The sequence below is a fragment of the Miniopterus schreibersii genome (assembly GCF_964146895.1).
Source record: "Miniopterus schreibersii genome assembly, chromosome: 1".
NCBI classification, from domain to species: Eukaryota; Metazoa; Chordata; class Mammalia; order Chiroptera; family Miniopteridae; genus Miniopterus; species Miniopterus schreibersii.
Genome location: NC_138101.1, coordinates 194,518,193 through 194,536,945, shown reverse-complemented (window position 1 = coordinate 194,536,945; position 18,753 = coordinate 194,518,193). Strand labels below are relative to the sequence as shown.

The 18,753-nt window shown below is 42.3% G+C and overlaps 1 protein-coding gene across 4 annotated transcripts in view; it reads right to left on the bottom strand.

Annotated features, from left to right (window-relative positions):
* Positions 1 to 18,753, bottom strand: part of UNC79 (unc-79 homolog, NALCN channel complex subunit) — a gene marked incomplete at its 5' end in the record, with an annotated part of 151,041 nt that overhangs the window by 39,588 nt on the left and 92,700 nt on the right. For 3 of the 4 annotated variants that reach the window (XM_081144714.1, XM_081144715.1, XM_081144716.1), the window contains 8 exons: positions 2,457 to 2,630; positions 3,504 to 3,589; positions 3,678 to 3,790; positions 6,179 to 6,217; positions 9,440 to 9,580; positions 11,921 to 12,023; positions 15,370 to 15,453; positions 17,987 to 18,103. In XM_081144714.1, the coding sequence (XP_081000840.1) occupies positions 2,457 to 2,630; positions 3,504 to 3,589; positions 3,678 to 3,790; positions 6,179 to 6,217; positions 9,440 to 9,580; positions 11,921 to 12,023; positions 15,370 to 15,453; positions 17,987 to 18,103 (857 nt within the window). The remainder of the gene's footprint in view (positions 1 to 2,456; positions 2,631 to 3,503; positions 3,590 to 3,677; positions 3,791 to 6,178; positions 6,218 to 9,439; positions 9,581 to 11,920; positions 12,024 to 15,369; positions 15,454 to 17,986; positions 18,104 to 18,753) is intronic. The other variant, XM_081144717.1, reaches the window with a different exon arrangement.

Genomic DNA, 18,753 nt, shown 5'->3' with positions numbered 1-18,753 from the left:
GTGTCCAACTCTACAGAGGTACACTAATTTGTAAAAGGGCATGTTGAAAAAAACTTAGATCGATTTAAAACCATTAGGTTTATTAATCCAAATAAAAATCAGTTTCATCTGCCCTTTCTCTGCTACTAAAAGACATGACAAAAACCTGGGGAAGAGCAGTAAAATTTCTACAAGAGAAAATCATGTCTCACAAATTCATTAGAATTGTATTTGGCAAGATTCCACATCAAAACGTACTTTTTAAATTGAGTTTACTGGGACTGGGGGAAAATGTTACAGCAAGAATAAACAATAATATTATTTAACATTATAAAGACATCACAATAGCAAGCTACAGTTAAGACTCGGCAGCTGGGTACAATAGTAACTTCTTTAAGGTAGTACAAAGTGGGCCAGTTCTTCTCCATGTATAATCCCTGTACCAGCAATACCTCTATGACCTGGAAACTTGTTAGAATGCAACTCCTCAGCCCACACCCCTATGGAATCAGAAACTCTCAGAATAAGGCCCAGGAAGCCCTCCAGGGACACTGATGCACGCTAAATTTTGCTATTCACTTCTCTAAACTGATGAGAACAAACTACAGGTTTTTCAGTGGCTTAGTATTTTCCCCCAAGATTAAAAACAAAGCAGAGATAATCAGAGGCAGGGCTCAGCAGGGCAAATTTTCACATACATTCTGAAAGTATTTTGCAAGTATTTCCTAAGGGAAGCATTGGTCTATTTAATCTGCTCAGTACCCATCAGAGTTGGTCTGACATTTACATGACTTTACTTTGAACCAGGAGCTGAAAACTGGCTGCTCATCTGCTCCCTACAGTGTTTTTAAAATGAGGAAATAACGTTTTGAAAAACATAGGAAGATCAACAGCATGAGGCCTGCATTCCCACACAACAGCTGGCTGGAGAGGAGTAGCAGCTGACCCTGTTAGAAGGGACTGGTGCTCTCCAGTTCACAGGGGTCTCAGTTCTCCTTATTTCCGTATCTCACTCCACGCCTATGGGCAGTCAGGGTCCCTATGGGTAGGACTGAATGTTACAAATTAGGCTTACCAGTTTTTGCAGCTGGCAATACTTCCAACTGGTCAGTGTTCAAGTTTAATATTTTGACTACAGCATCAGCCCATGGGCATCTGAATTTGCCAGGCACACCCCACCCCTTCTCTTAAGCAACAGATGGCCCTGGATGGCTCTCTGGTCCTAGGGAGGTTCCATGCGGCCCCGTTAAAAAGTGTGCATCTGATTCCCTGGGTGTCTATGTACAGCAGCTAGCTGTGCATGCACATGCTTTCAAAATACTAATCCTCCTTGCTTAGATGATTCAGCTACTCCAGGCTTGGGAGGAGCCAAGAATCAGAGGGAGTGGGAGACAGCGAAGGTCTCAGTGTTCCTGCTTCTCTCATGGTAGCTTCAAACTCACAGAAAGCAGCACACACCAAGCCCAGGGGCCCTGAATTATCATCCTGACAGAGCCCATGTGGGGGTCACACTTTCCAAATCTGCCAATTTGGAAAAAGGTACTGTTAGAGGTGATTGGCCTTTATAAAACATTTTATATACTGTAATAATCATTTGAGAAGAGGTGCTGCTAACTTGTAATTTCACCTGTCAGATTAACAAATGATTCATTAACAAATTGAATACTTCTATCTGTGATCTGCATAGAGCACAGAAAGCTTGTGGGACAAGTGAGGCTCACAGACCACAATGGCCACTCCCAGCCCCTTCTTTCTGCTATCAAGACCTGAATGCTCTCAATTCACCCTTGCTTTAGAAGGGCTCTAAAGCCTGTTAGTGACAAGGACACTGGACTGGGAGTCAGGAGACCTGAATTCTAATTCTCACACTGTACCACCTCTCTGAATTTGTAGTCCCCCATCTGGAAAATGGGGACATTGGAAAGGATGGTTTTTATAGGTCTCTTCCAGCTTTAACAGTACAGGATTCTGTTTTCACATTTAGTGGGCTCATGTTGAACATGTTCCTTAGGCTATCAGATTTCCAGCTAGGCACCTGTGTGTGTTCTTGGAGGGTGGGCTGGAGAGAGGAAGGTGTGAAGCTGTCAAAGTATCATCCTGATCTTGCAAGTACTGGATTTACAAATACACAGCAACCACTCCCATTTAGATAATTCTCTAAAATTGAAGCTTTATAGTATGTCTGGTCTCCCTTTAGACAAAACTATTTATTTATTTATTTAATATCTACTCGAGAAAAATTTCTAGATAAACACAATCTAATGTCTTCCTGACCTTTACTTAACAAACTGAAAACATGAAATCACTACGTATAGAGGTCATTCTGTAACATTTGGAGAGAACAACCTAAATAATATTCTCCTTTCTCTGGCTGACGGAGATTCCATATAGCCCTTTATATAACATTAAATCACCCAAGACAGATGATCTGCAAACAGAAAAAAGGAATCTAAAATGAAATCCTTGGCTCGGCTTACCTTCAGAGGCAAAACACAAGGCAGCTTGGCAAAAAATGTCTGAAACTGATTGCTGATTGTGGTCCAGAGGCTACTAGGAGAATCCATGGGCAAAGCTTCCATGAAGGTAGCAATGTTTTCCAAACAGTGTATCATAGCACCCCCTGCTGGTAAATTCTTTTTGTTATTTAGACCCTAAAAACACAAAAGCATAGGTGATCAACTGTTGAAACAGCATGGGAATTTATATAGCTACTAGGTAAAGATCAGTTTTTAAAATCACATATTCAAGTCATTGTGTTGTGTACCTACCATATAGGGTAATCACTGCAACTGGCAGGAGTATGGAGAAAAATCACATTCAAACTTAGGAGGAAAAATTGTGATCTTTGACCCAGTCAGAAAAGGTGAAATGTGAGCAAGAAAAACATCTTTTAAAGATCTACATGGTATGGTTATGTGCTAAAAAGACACAATGAAAGATGCTTGCGGGAAACTCTATTGGCCAAAGACTAAGAGTAATGACCAGCAGCAAAGTCCCTATGGCAGTCTGCCAACACTCCAAGCTAATTGAGAGAGTTTAAGCAGAGGACCTGAGACATGAATCCAAGTCTCACAATACAACGAATAAGCAGTGGAGCTGAGAATTGACTTCAAGTCTCGTAATACATCAAATAACAGGACTTGAATCCAAATCTCATACAATGAATAAGTGAAACTGACATTTGAATCCAAGTCTCACGATACAGTGCGCACTGCTCTACCCACCACACACTTTGAAAGGTGGGACGTTCTTGGAGGTGAGTTCTCAATGGCTGGCATCCACCCTTTGGTTGAGGGTGTCCAGAAGCTTTAAATAAATAGTAAATCCATACAAAACTCCAGTATCTAACTGACCCTTTCCTATGCATTGGCAATTTTTTAAATTAATTTCTTAAATTTAAATTATCTTAAATTTACATTTTAATTTTTAAATCAAAATTTTCTAATTTAATTTTTAAATTAAATGACTTTCTTCCTCAGCAGGGTTTTCAGTAGGGGCTTCAAGTATCATCAAAACAAACCTACCTCCAAGAGCTGACTGAGAGCAGCAATAGAGCTCAGCTCATTGAAGTCCATCAGAGATGTGGCTAAGGTCCGTAAAAAAGTCCCATCTGGAAAGTGAACAGTGAGACTGAGCAGGGTCCGGGTTTCAGTGGCTAGCCCCGTCGGTGGCGTGCGCATTCCCCGAGGGTGAATTACCTTTGATGGTGCTCTGGAACAGCTGCGGGAAGATGCCGTTGGGGGCCAGCTGGTGGAAGATGCAGCGCAGGAACTGCTTGGCCACCCCTGCTGCATTGCCAGGAACCATCATGCTTGGGTTGAGCAGGGAAAGAAAAGACAAGGAATCATGGAACAAGCAGCCTGAGTCTAGGTATTTACTCTCTTATTTATTTAGAGTTCCGGCATTTATACACACCAACCCACTTATGGGATATCTCATTGTCATTTTCATCCCTGAGATGAAATATTCTAATCACACAGAATCCTGTTAATAAGGTTTTAGAAAGAGAGAGCCAGGAAATGGCAGGGTGGTCCCAGGCTAATTCCAGCCACCCCAGTATACAGATGAGGGTTCCGAGGCCGAGGGAGAAAAGGTCACCTTCCAAGACCACAAACCCAGAGAACGGCAGGGTAAGGACTAGAACACAGGGTGAGAATTGTCAGCAAGATCCTCCCAGAAAGTGTCACTGGCTAACAGAGAGGGCTGCTCTGAGGAAAAACCGGCAGGGAGATGTTCATTCCCCTTGGGAGAGCTGGGGAGTTTTGGGGGGGTAGGAGGGCTCTGTGTTGGTTCTTGTAAAATGGAAAGGATTTCGATGTGTGCAGTTATCCCCTTTACCCTCTGCATGTCAAGAGAGATGATCATGTGGCCCTGCCCCTCAGATTAACATGTTAGAAAGGACATCCCCAGAGTGCTTACGGGGTGGGTTACCAGAAGGAAGAAAGGGGAAATCGAAGAGCCCAGATTGCTAACTGGTAACAAGTCCCTCTTACTTAACGGTTCCACTGCACCAAGTCTACCCTGAAATGCTGGTTCGAGCTGGTGGGTCAGAAAAGTTCTTCAGGAAGACATAACACTGAACTTCACAAAGCCTTTCAAAATTTAAGAAACCCTTCCCAACTTATTTTATGAGGCTAACATAGCTCTAAAATAAAGTCATTACAAAACAAACAAAAAACAAGAAGGAACAAAAAAAAAAAGAAAGAAAAGAAGAATAAAAAGACAGCCCAATAGTCCTCCTGGACATTTAATCTGCCTGTAAATAGAAAGGGTGGACCATGACCAAACAGAGCTGATCCCGGGGCTGTAAGAATGGCTTAATACTCAAAAACTGATCAGCGGAATTCAATATATTAAAGAATAAAGGGCAAAAACCATATATTTCAGTAGATACAGAAAATGCCTTTGAAAAAATTCAACATACATTTCTGATTAAAAATCTCAGCAAACTAGAAACAAAAAGGAAAAAAAGTCCTCGGTCCGGTAAAGAGCAGCTATGAAAACCTATAATGAACGGCGAGATACTAAGCACCTCGCCCATGGGAGCAGGAGTGAGGCATGGGCGCTCGCTCACATCTCCCTTACTGTCCTGGAGGCCCTCGCCACTGCAGTAGAGCAACCAACAAAAATAAAAGGCACAGAAATCAGAGAGAGAGGTGGCACTGTCACTATTTACAGGTGATAGGATTTTTTAGATACAAATGCTTTAAAGTAACTACTACAACTAAGTGAACTTAGCTTATTACATTACAATGTTCACACAAAAAGTCAATTGTATATTCATATACCAACAGCAAAAAGTTGGAAAATTAATTTTTTTAAAAATTCCATTTACATTGGAATCATTAAAACAAAGAGCACTAAGTGATATCAAATTACATTACCAGTTTTTTTGTTAGTTTGCTCAGTCTGCCTCCTCAACTAGAATATAAGTCTGTGCAAATCAGGATTTGCTGTTTTGTTAACTATGGTGTCCTCAGTTCCCCGCAGCCACTCCATGCACACTTGCTGCATAAATGAATGTTACACATGTCTCACTATACTTTCTGTTTACAGGACTTAGCACTGTTTACAGTTACAAACTTATACAAATATTTTATTCATGTTTGCCTCCCAGATAGACTGTGAGCTATACAAAGGCAGGAATCAGGTCCATTTTGCCCCTAGCTGAAACCTAGTATCTAGCACAATGCCTGGTACAGAGTGGGCTTAAAAATACTTATTATTTATTTATTTATTCATTTTAAAATATATCTTTATTGATTTCAGAGAGAGGAAAGAAGAGGGAGAGAGAGAGATAGAAACATCAATGATGAGTGAGTCATTGATCGGCTGCCTAGCCCACAACCCGGGCATGTGCCCCGACTGGGAATCGAACACCAATCGCCTGGATCTTAGGTCGACGCTCAACCGCTGAGCCACGCCCAGCCGGGCAAAAATGATTATTGACTAAAATGAGTGAATGAATGAATGAATGAATGAATGAAGGAAGGAAGGAAGGAAGGAAGGAAGGAAGGAAGGAAGGAAGGAAGGAAGGAAGGAAGGAAGGAGTGGGCACGAAATGGACGAGTGCTCTCTGGAGCAGCAACTGACCTTAACAATATTCCTTCCACGGTGCACACTCTTGTGTTTTAGAAACGGGAGGAACAAGCACAGGAGACAAAAGAAAGTGAGATTTGGGCTCACTTTAGGACCTTACCTTTCTGCTTGATTAGAAAAAGTGGTGCTGGACGCCAATCTAGGAAATAAAGGAAACAGAGTCACATGCATACCTGAGGCCTTCACGATGAAGTGCATACTGCAGTCAGACCCGCTGTAGCTCTGGTTTAGACGGCGAGACACCTCTGACAATTCCCTTAGGCAGGGACAGAGGGCCCACACAGTGGTCAGTCTCCAGGGACTTGAGAGTTCCTGAGACCTGATTTCTGCATCAAATCAGGTATCTCCAGGGAGATGTATGCAGTTAAGTTGGTTGGATATCACCCAGCCAATTTGCAAAATGGTCTCTGCAGCTGGGCCAGACAGGTATCGGAACAGCATCTGACCCAGTCCTTCCCCATATTAACTCCACTCAAAATTCATTACTTTGCATACAACTTCTGAAACCTAACCACAAACAAATCACAAGTTGCAAAAGCCTCTCTAAGATAGTAAAATGGAACATAGGGGTATTTGTCAGCTATTTGTTGGGTTAAAAGGACCTATTGAGAAGAGAAATGTATGAGGTTAAGTAATCAATATATAACATGTAATTTTTGAAAAGGACAATTACATGGCTCTGTACACACAGAAATAATCTATAGGCAGAGAAAGAGAATATACTAAATTGGTGGGTTTAGAAAAACATGCCTTGATCAGTAGGATATTGAAGAAACAAAGAAAATGCTACAGACTTATTTGCTTAAAACCACAAGAGTGATTGAGCCAAGAACACATCTGGAGAGGAACAGAGAGCCCAGCAACCACTAACACCAGGCACCATTCCCAGCTGCTTTGGTCATGGGCCCTCTCATGCTAACCATACTGTAGTGAAAAGATAAACATTGGCAAGTGAAATCAACGGTAATTAAGGGTGTGGCAAATATGATCTTGAAGGCTGTACCTAGAAAAAGGGGTGGGTAATTGCTTTTTACATTTTTTTTTCAATCCTCACCGAAGGATATGTTTTTACTGATTTTTTGGAGGGAGAGGGAGAGGGAGAAAGAGACTGAGGGAGAGAGAGAAACGTGGATGAGAGAGAGAAACAGGGATCGTTACCTCCATACTGACTGGGAACTGAACCCATGATGCTCCAACCAACTGAGCCACACTGGCCAGGGCAGGGTAGGTAAATTTTAAGAGGGATGTAAATAGAGAGCAAAATCCAAAATCGTACGGAAAGGCTTGGGTGATAAGTGAAAGGGCTGGGCTGAACTTACATACTCTTAGAACACCCTGGAAGTAGTTCCTGAGGGACTAGCATAAATCAGCCAAGTGTTCGTCCAGGCGCATGACCTCGTGTGGAACTGGGGCATGCAAGGAAGCCCTGAACCCGGAGACTGCTGAATCTCTTCTTGGCGGGTTTGCTGATTCGGCTGAGGTTGTTAAGAATTCTGGAAACTTGCTTTAAATGCTCTCTCCCTGTCTCTTGCTACCCAACCAAAAGAGGTAGGGATTTAAATATATGTGCAGTAAGTATGTAAAAATGTATCCGATACTGTTTTGCCTTTGCTTTTCTTCAAAGCTCATGTTTCCATCCTAACAGCTGGCAATGTTCGAACATGGTTTATTCTTTCTTAGTGTTAAAACGAAAAAATAAAATCCTTCTATATATCGATTACAGCTTAGATCAGCCATTCCAAGGAGATGGTAACAGACCACAACAATAATTCTATCTGTTCTAACACTGCAAAGTATTGACAGTAGAAATTGTGGCCTGGCATTAATAAAAACTCTCAGTTCCACAGTGTTGTTGACAAAATTTATTCCACGATTATTATGATTAGGTTAAAATCAAGGGCTTAAATGAAATCATTCATCTTTTCTTATCTCTCCATCTCCCGTGTTCATCACTTACTTTTCATACTGGCTATTTGTAAGCATGAGAGGTAAAATAGTTATACCGTCTCTGACTATATACTCCTAAGGGTAATACAGAAAAATCGGGGAAAGGGAGATTAAGGAATCACATGTTTTAGGGTCAAGGGGTTTTTAATGCTTTCCTATTTGTCTTAAATTTGAAATCAGCATTTCTTCATTAAAAAAAAAAAAAAAAATTGCCCTGGCCGGTGTGGCTCAGTTGGTTGAGTGTCTTCCCATACACGTACACCAAGAGGTCATGAGTTCGGTTCCCAGTCAGGGCTCATGCCCAGGTTGCGGGCTCATGCAGAAGGCAGCTGATCAATGTCTCTCTCTCTCTCTCCCCCTCTCCTTTATTCTCTCTCTAAAATCAATAAAAGCATTTTTTTTTTTTTAAAAAAAAAGGTTAAATTCTAGCTCCATTAAGACTAATGTTCTTTCCCTCCCTCAAATACAAGGAATTCCCAGAGTCCAGTTTTCCCCTACCTTCCCCGTAGAGAACTTCCCTAAGAAATCATTTCCATCCTAACTTTCTATAGAACTTACCATTCATTCTATCTTGTCTGGCTACCCAGTTATTCCACACACCACTGTCCTCTTCAACAACTAAGCCGCAAAGCACTTGAGAACAAAAGCCTGGTCTAATGCCCACAGCCTAAAGCACCTAGCTCTGTGCCCACACGGACTGGAAATGTAATACAGTCATGTGAATTTAAGTCAACCCTCCTCCATAAGCTGTTCATGCTAGGACTACAGTTTGTTACTGAATTTGAACCGCACTTATATCCATGAAATACTTCACTTTTCTTCTAAGGTCCTACCTACTAAATGGAAGTTTCTTAAACATGAAAATTTTCAAAGCAGCTGATTTTAATCTTCCCTCTGTCAGGCTGAAGGCCCTGTTCCCAAAATGTGTGCATCCTTCCTTTTTCTGAGTCAAAATTGTGAAACTGCTACGCTTCCACTTACCCCCTCATGTGCCAATGCCCCAACTGCATAAGTGAGCCACCCCCAGGTTACAAAATGCCTAGAGGACCCATCTTAAAATAGGCAGAGAGATTAATAACAACAATAACTGAAACACCTAAAGTGTTTACTCTGAACTCCACCCAGTTCTGAGCGCTGTCACCTCCATTAGCTCATAAAGTAACAGACAACAAACAACAGTTTCCTTGAGTATCTTCCTCTAGCTTCACTCTGACACTTGACTCGTGGCCCTACACAGCTGGGAAGTCAACCAAAAATCTGGTCCTTTCCGTTTTTAAAATTAGTCTGAGTCAATCCCACAAATATCAAGCATTAATAAGGCTACTAAATGTTTCCCTTTTGGCCTGGTAGTTTTATTTCAGTATGTAAATTGAACGAGGCGCCTTCCCACCAAACAACAGAAGGCGACACCCACCTTCCCACAGACTGCATGATGTCCAGCAGCAGCGGGGCCGCCAGGTCCGGGCTCAAGTGAATGAACGTGGAGAGGACCACGATGGCCAGCCCCAGCGTTTCCTCGTCGTATTCCTCCAGGATGGCCCCGCAGTCGTGGCATCTGCAAGGAAAGCAGAGGAGTGCTCTCCACGAAAGCCAGCAATGATTTCAATATAGAACAAATTACATACAGCCATTTCTGGGGAGTCTTGGAAAAGTCCCCAAAAGGAGGTCAGTTGTCTAACGATAAATAGGAGACTCCACTGTCACCATCACCATAGACACAGAAGCAGCCAGCACATGTGGCAGGGACCAGGAAGGTTCCTGGGCCACCGAGAACATTCTTTCGGGTCACAAACACCTGGCCTAGAGATGAACTACTACAGTGAGTGACAACTGGACTAATAGTTTAGAGCTTCTAGTTGAGGGATTATGCATGTGAAATTACTGCTAAGGATAGTCAGAAGCTAGATATTTTTTCATTTGTTGAAATTAAACATGAAAAATGCCTAGACACAAATGGAAGCTTTCCTAAGCTTTCAAATTTAAAAATGTCCTTTTAGTGGGTGAGAAACAGGTAGTCAGGTCAATAGAACACTCTAGAAAGCCTGGGGAGCCTGGATGGCCATCTCGTCTCTACCACTCAGGTCAGTTTTATGAACTCACCATACCTAGAGAGTGTAATATATAAAAACACAATGGCACAGGTGGAGGGATGAGCAAAAAAGGGGGAAAAGAGAGAGAAAGAAACACACTGGCACCTGCTCTTTAGTAACTTACGACTTACTCCTCTGTAATATCTAATGTAGGCTCAATTTAATTCATCTCAACCAAAGCCAAAGCTCTTCTTTTCAGCCACAGCTGGGCAGCTCTATAATGGGAAGGGAAAGTCTGCTGGGAACAGCCAGGGAACCTGAATTATGAGCACTATTGTGAGCCTTCCATCCAAAAACTTCCTAAGTAATTGACTTTTTAAAAATATAGAACTCACATTTGTACCAAAAAGAAGAGAAATGGAATGTATACACAGGCAACCAGGAAGGCAAATAGGAAAGGTTGGGACTTGGAGGATGGCACACAATGGGGAAATTACCAAAGCAGGAGCCAGGAGGAGTCCTCCACAAGCAACTAGATGCTCCCCATGTGGACATACCAAGGCAGCTGTTCACACAGACACCGTCCCGCCTTCAGTAATGACTGTCAGCTGTGCGCAGCTACATGGGTCTTCACTCCAGCCCCTTCCACCTCTCCCTCCTCTCCTATCACAAGCTTGCCCCATTAGTCACAAGGGTTACTTTACCACGAAGTCTCCCTGGCCCAAGGGGATCCTCCAAACCTGAAATCCTTTAAGTCTTATGCTTTATCATATGCAGTGAACAAGCATTTATGTGCCAGGCAATGTATAGGGAGCTTAGAGTGTAAAATACTCTGAGAAAGCCCGGCCGGGCGTGGCTCAGGGTTGAGCATCGACCTGGGATCCAGGAGATCGCAGTTTGATTCCCTGTCAGGGCACATGCCCGGGTTGCGGGCTCGATCCTCAGTCGGGGGCGTGCAGGAGGCAGCCAATCAATGACTCTCATCATTGATGTTTCCCTCTCTCTCTCTCCCTCTCCCTTCTTCTCTCTGAAATCAATAAAGATTTTTTTTTAAAAAAAATACTCTAAGAAGAAAGTGTCCCAGTCCCTAAGGAACTCACAATCTATTACAGAATGTGTATGTACGAACAACTAAACAATTAAAATACCCTGTGATAAGTGGTAGAATAGATAGATGCATCAAATACTATCGAAACTTGGAGAATGGCATGACTAATTCTACCTTATGGAATCAGGGAATGTGCCTTAAATTGGGTTTTGAAGCATGAATAGGAGTCTACCAGGCAGAGATAGTACAAAGAGAAGGGCACCTATGAGATCGCAGAGGAGAGAACACATCAGGCATGCTCTGGAGAAGATGAGAGGGCTTGGCAAAGAGTTCCTGGTGAGGAGTGGCAAGGCCATACCTTCACAATCAAACGGGCTTTTATAAGCTACTGCATTTGGACTTTATCCTATAAGAAATCTAGGGATAGTGAGGGCTGACAAACCGAGACATGGCATAAGCAGTTTGAGATTCAGAGAACAGGTTCTGCTGGTAGAATGGGAGTGAGGATCCAGTCTCCAACTCAGTCCCACGCTAACAATGTGAAGCTTCTGGGTGGGGCTCTACTTGTGTGAAATTGCTGCTAGGAGCAATCGGTAAGTGGATATCGTCTGCAGTTGTCCAAGTTTTTTAAATGCCTTGGAAGCTGCCTAACCATACGATACTATGTTTCTAGAATAATAAATGCATACCAGCACTTAGGGCTACAGTCATTGGAGAACAAATTATAGCACACCTCCTCTGGAGCTTTCTCATAGCCACAGTGGGCAAACTCTCAGATTCTGCAAACATGGTGAAGGAAGTAACTGTGTGAGCTTACTTGTCAGTCATCACCGTGGGCTGCTCATCTGTGAATTCCTCGGGTGCTGGCACAAACATACTGACAATACTGGGTGCTGACAGCAGGCTGGATTTAGTGGCCCCTGGGTAAGCAGCAAAGACACAACCGGTGAGTAAAGATCTGTTTCCGAGGGCCAGGAAAAGCCCTGTTCGCCTCTTATAAATCCTCCAAAGATCACATTCACAGGGAGGTAACAAGGACAGCCCAATAGCACTGTGAAAACCCTCAAGAGTAAAATGAATTCAAGAGAGATCGTGATTTGTTTCGGCTTGTATGACTTTACCAGCCAAACTCCTATCTCTCTCTTTGCTTCTTGACCTTAAAAAAATCAGAAAGAGGTGAGGTCAGGGTGAACAGGGTACCAGGACAAAGATGAAGAAAGGGGGAAATCTATTCAAGGCTACCCTAAATGAGTTATGACCCTTACTTGTCAGGCATAAATGGAAGCTGCCCATACGATAGCGTTTCTAAAATCACAAATATGTACCAACACTAAAATGTTGCAAATTTGGGAAAGGAGTAAGTTCCCAGAACTCCACACCCCTAAGTGAGAGGAGATGTTTGAGCTAAGAAATATTAAGACGGTTTTCTGCTTTGGAAATTAGTATCATAAGCCCCAAAATGAAAGACTTCATTTTTCAAACTAAAATATTTAAAAATGAGATATCAAGTGTTTTGAAGGAATCATCAAGTGTCTTCAGCCAATCAACACCACACAGTTTAAGATCTTGGGTTTTGTTGCCTTCAGAGAAATCTGAGGCAGGAATCTTGGCAGCGTGGTCTAGCGATGAGGAAATCTGGAGTCAGGAGACTGCTCTCCATCAGGAAACCCAGCAGTGCTGGCAGATGCCTGGGAACGTGGAAACGAGGCACTCCAAGAAGAATCCCAAAGTGACCATCCAGAGCAATGCCCTGCTCTACGACAGAACCCGAGACTGAGTTCTCCGAACAGGAAAGAAGGCAGAAAAACCCGACGGTCATGAAAGAATCTGTTTCTCATCAAGGAGCTGGCAACTTGGTGCTGAAAAACAAAACATAACTGCATGATCTTTCCTTAAGTAGGGGAAAGATAATGATGCAGAGAATTGGTTTCTAAAGGAGTCAACATAAAAATTTTAGAAACCTAGTCAAGTGGGCAATGCGTTTCAATGAGAGGGAGAAAGAGTGGCGTGGGCCTTTGAAGAGGCAAAACACTGCCGGGCTATACTGACTCCCTCGCCAGATCAAAGGCTCCAAAATGTGCTTATGAGAAGCCTGAGACCTGCAGACCCAAAAGGCAAAAAAAAAGTATCTGAAAATGTCTTTATGTTACATTTAAAGATCCCAAATGGGAACCCAAATTTTACCACTCTATTTATCAGCTGTTTCTGAGATACTACTCTCTCTTGAGTGTACCCAAGTGGATCATCAACAAAAATCTCCAATTGTTTTCTTAAAGATGTAGCTTGGAGTGGAAGCAACAGTATTTATTATAAGCATAAGTATGTATAACTTGATTAATAGTAGAAAAGGCAAGAACTGGGCCAGGATAAAAGAAGATATGACTGATTATTAAGTGCGAAGGTAAAGAACATGAAGTGGCTTCAAGAAACCAAAACACAGAACGTTTAAATCCAATACACAGTGTACATTTCTTGAACACTGACAGACCATGTCTATCAGATCCCAAAATGCCTGTGGTAAAAGTAGAAAAATTCAGCCCATTAGATATATGGTGATGTATACACAGTCTTACTAGAAACATAAGAAATTGATTTTTTTTTTTAAAGCCTCTGAGTCAAAGCTTTCAGATTACTGCCCATTATTGTTATACAGAATCACAATTCAAGTCAAGAAAAGGGAGGAAATCGAAGTTGTCTGGGTGGTTTCAAGCCAATTATTTGTATCCAATACAAATGCCAACAAACAGGTATTTTTGACAATAGCATCTTGAAGTTGTGTTTTCAAATGACAACACAGAATGTGTGACACAATATTCATGGCAGTCATCTATAAAAGTGGAGGGGTTAAGTTATTGGGCAACAGTCTCCGTAAGGCAACATTAGCTGAATCAATGGATTTCTGAATACTGCTAGCGATGTGACAGCAAAGAGCAACGTACAGGAGGAGGTAGGAAATGCAAAAGGGAAGCCATAGACATCAGCTGCCTTTTGTTATGGCTGAGTCACAGCTCAGTCTGCAATGTTAAAGGCAGTCTCACTATTCCCCTGTTGTTGGCAATGCTTCTGGTGCGACCACCTCTGGTTCCCCTCCTAAATACCCAGCATACATGCTATCTGGAACTAGGAACAGAACTAGAAGGTTCTTAGGAACTTTAGAATAGAGAAGGGACCTTCTCCAAAGCCCGACTTCAAAGCCGGAGACTTTAACAAAAGCCGCTTTGGGAATCTGGGAGGTAAGAGAAAGTATAAAGGTGTTGGTTTGTCTCAAAGCATGTGTGCACACATCAGGCCCTGAGCTGCCGGCGGACTCTTCATTTCACAGTGACAGGGACTCGCCGTGCATCTTTCCTCTCATCACCCCATCCCCTGTGTGCTGCTACTACCTGCGTCACTGGGTCGTGGACAGGGGCCAGAGTTTGTTCGACCACCCCGATTTCTGCTTATAAAAGCTTTTCCTAGGCCCTTAAATGAGAAGAGTCTCCTCTCATCAGATACAGGGACTAAAACTGCTGCTACTCAGTGCGATACGAATGTTAGCAAAATCTGCAGATAAATATCCCCTCATTCCTAGGGAGAATTAGAAGAGTGATGTGAATAGTAGGTCTGCTTGATCTAAGAGGCTAGCTAAGAGATAAGACCATCATTCATTTTTACTTTTTTACTTCTTACAAATGATAGGGTAACCTGCTTCCTGAATTAAAAAAGAACAAAGTAATGATTAACTAGCCATGAGATGAATTTTGAAAATATATATCCTAATGACCTTAGCACAGACTCATTCTCAGCTTGCGCCTATGAGCAGCACAAAGTCAAGAGTACAGTCCGTGCAGTTTCCGATGGCTGACTAGAAGCTATTCATCAGTGATTTCAACGTTCCAGAAGGAACACAGAGAAGGTGGGCATGCTCAGAGAAGCAGACACAGACTGAGATGGAAAGCTGATACATATCGGGAGGAATACCAAAGGACCCAGGGACGTGTGGTCTAGAAAAGACTGAGGGAATAAGCAACAGATGGCTATTAAGAGAGACTAGACTTGTTCTGTATGGTCCCGAGGGTTAGGAAGTCACTCGAAGGAAGAACTTCCTGTTGGTCGTGTTCGGAGAGATGTCATACATTCCTGTCCCTGGAGGTGTTTGAGCAAAGGCTGGAGCCTCTTCAAGGAGCTGCTAAATAAGAGATTTCCACACCTGCTGAATGACTCGATGATTGACAGATACAGTTTCTTTCCGTTTCTCACAGTCTGCGACTCCGTGGCTCCACTCACCTCTCATTCTCAATGGCTGTCCCTCCAGCTCAGGGTTTAGGCACATTGGCACATTACACTGGCGTTTCCCGGGCTGTATCTGTTCTGTGGACAAACAGAGCATCTCAGTCTTCAATGTGGCAATTGAGCATAATTCACAATACAAAGAATTTAACCAATAATCTCTTGGGGCCATGTTTTTGGTCATTATTGTTGATTATTAACATTTACAGGAAACATCCTACTTTTTAGGGCAGGGCTGTTTGGGGTTTCACTACAAACCTGCCCTTTAGGTATATAAAATGCAATTAAAAACAGAAGAGCATCTAAAACCATCCAAAAATAGTCCAGATTCCCACCCCCCAAAAAAGCTCAAATCCCGTATCTCTTGATATGAAATGAAAAAAATGAAAGGCTAACATCACAGCCATAAAAGAAATGTTTTATGCAAATCAATAAGTGCGTAAGTGATCATTTGGGGCAATGGCCAAAATGGTCATACAGAAAACATGTGGAACTGGTAGCAAGAAAATGACAGGCGTTTGAGGACTGAGGAACAGGAATAAGGGGGCAGGGGCAGAAATGCAGGGGCAGTGCTTCAGGAACACCTGTCTCGTATGAGAGATGAAGCAACGTAGGCCATCAGATGCGCATCCCCGGACGGAGGAGAGACAGCATTCTGTGAGCGAGCAGGTACATGCTGAGGGGGCTCGATCGTGACCCATGTTTCAGGCTGCCTTTCTCAGTGTGTCTACATGACCAGGTTTGTTCTTTTGGAGACTAGCAAGTCACTGAATCAACATATGTGGTATGAAGTCCCATGCCCCCTAACACTGAACTACACGTTCATCGCCTCTCCTCTGGTCTTAGATTTAGGGAGAACATTTTATTCCACGAACAAAAACAAGAATGTTGCGATGAAGCTCTAGTTGGACTTGAAGGATGGAAAACAAGCCCCGGAGAACTCAGGCAAAACAGATTCAGACAGCATGGAAATGGCAAGTATTAAATGAGAAACCAGAGTGACAGGAACAAGGCTGAAGTTTGGTTGAAAAGTGAAAAATTCCGTTAAATGGGTTATTTGGCATCATGTAGATTTTTCTAGATTAAAATTTAGACTGGAAATAGAGCGCTGTTTGCCTTTTTATCTCTACTGAGTCAATCAAACTGGGTTGTCATTATAGTTAGAATCTAAAACAGCTCAGGCTGAGCTGCTTGCTATAGAAAACAGTACAATGGCCAACTACTCTTTGGGGCCCACAGGTCAACCCAACAAAAGCTGGGCATTTAATTATTAAAGAACTAACCAAACAAAAGCGTTCATTCTCAGTTCCTTACACAGCTTCATCTCAGTAAAGGGGGCAACAAAGTCCTCTTTGGTGTGAACAGAAGATTTCACCCAAACTCACGAGACTGGTTATCCACTGTCTTTCTCCTGGTCTCTTTTGCCTGTTGGCTTTTGGCCATTTCATTACTCACTACCACCTGTCACTAAAAGAAAGATAAAACACTAAACCCTCAAAATGTTAACCACCCTGATAAAGGCCAGGAAAGTTGAAACTATTTGCTAAGTGTAGGATTGCGTATAGTGTCTGAGATTCAGTTATCTATACCAGCTCTTTTTTTTTGGTTTTTAAGATCAAAGGGGGAAAATAAGTTGAAATGTACGTAACTATTATGGTTTTTTTAAAAATAACAGTATCTCAAGATTTTGGCTTTGTGGACATTATAATTCCTGATTATAAGGAAGGATATTAAAATAATCTCATATAACCGTAGCCAGAAAGTACTAACCAAGATACTACATTGGCCCAAACCAAGTGTTAGCCCCCAAATCAGAGTGATAAACCCTGATATTTTCCTAGCGCATCCATGTTGCCAAGTGCTTTCACACATATAATCTTGTAACCCAAATGACCCATTTAATTTAAAAGACAAAAAAAAGCAGGCACTCAAAAGAGCAGGACTGGGGCAGTAACTGCTAGCTTGGGAAAGGGGTACGTGTGCAGAAAGAAAGTGGTAGCGAAGTGAAGGAGATGCGGAGTGGTCGTGTGTAAACCAGACACGTGGTGGCGGGCAGCCCTTTCTTTAAAAGTGAGGTTAGATGCGCTTCCGTCCCATGGGCATGAGGGTGTGGCTGCAACCTGGTGGCCCTGCTGACTCAAACACACAGCTCATATTCCCAAACCTACTAGCAGATCATGACATCGCTGAGCTGACACTGGCTCTTATTATTACTATTAATAATCCTTTATTTTGGGTACTTTATAAAACAGAGAATACCGACGGATAACCTGGTGTTTTGTTTGGTATTTTTAATTCGCATCATAAAGTCATAGTGCCATTCCCCCTTTTATGCATTTACATCATTTAACTCCCAGATAGATAACCTAGTATCTGGAATCTAGATCTTAAAAAAGAAAAAAACGAGTTGGACCAGCCTAGATGGGAGAACAGATGGCTCTAGAACACTTAGAAAGTTTAAACAGACTTATTAATTACCTTCGGGTTTTTAAAAACTATTTTAACCACAGAGCACAAGAGAAAATCTATTCCTCAACAAGGGAGCAGAGGGGACACAGAGAGACTGGCATTAGCTAATCTGAGAGGTAAAACAAGAAGAAAAAGCTTGACCCACCAGTGTCCCAGTTGCTGATGTTATGGGGGGCGCTAGACTGATGTTCCAGCTGTTGCTTCATTAACTGGCTCACTGTCAGAGCTCCCAGGGATCCCCTTTTCATCTGCCTATACTGAGCTATATGGAGGAAATTAGGAGATGATTACTAGGGGGAATAAATCTGCATGGCACACAAAGGCTCTAGACATCCATATAGAATCTTAATTGAATCTTCCTCAGCTATGCGTAATTGTTTGGTAAATTGTATGCTCCTGTCCAAATGGAAAACTAAGGCACTGTGCTATTCTGGGTGCCTTTCTGCACTTGATAAAGAAAAACCAGTATCTATGAGCACTTATCTGTAGCCTGTAAATATTTACCCCAACAACATGATTATTGTCATTAACTTTTTATTTATATACTCTGCCTTGTTCCAAAAAGGATTTAAGACAGATAATTTCACTCTAGACTTATAGCTCAATTTTCTTTAATGGAGCTTGTGCATAATAGTTTCGGTCTCCATTATATCCCCTGAGGTCCCTGTGTGTGTGTGTGTGTGTGTGTGTGTGTGTGTGTATACACATACATGTATATTTTGGAGTAGGATGACACATATCAACCCCGATTTTTAGAGAGAAATTGAAGCAAATGAAATTATGTTACTTGGAACCAACCAACAAAAGAAGCAGTCGTAAAACCAAACCATGTTAACTCCAAAGTCAGTGCTATTTTCAATCTCCATATGAGCCTCCTCCCACTATTTGAAAAGTGTGACTCGAACAGTGTTC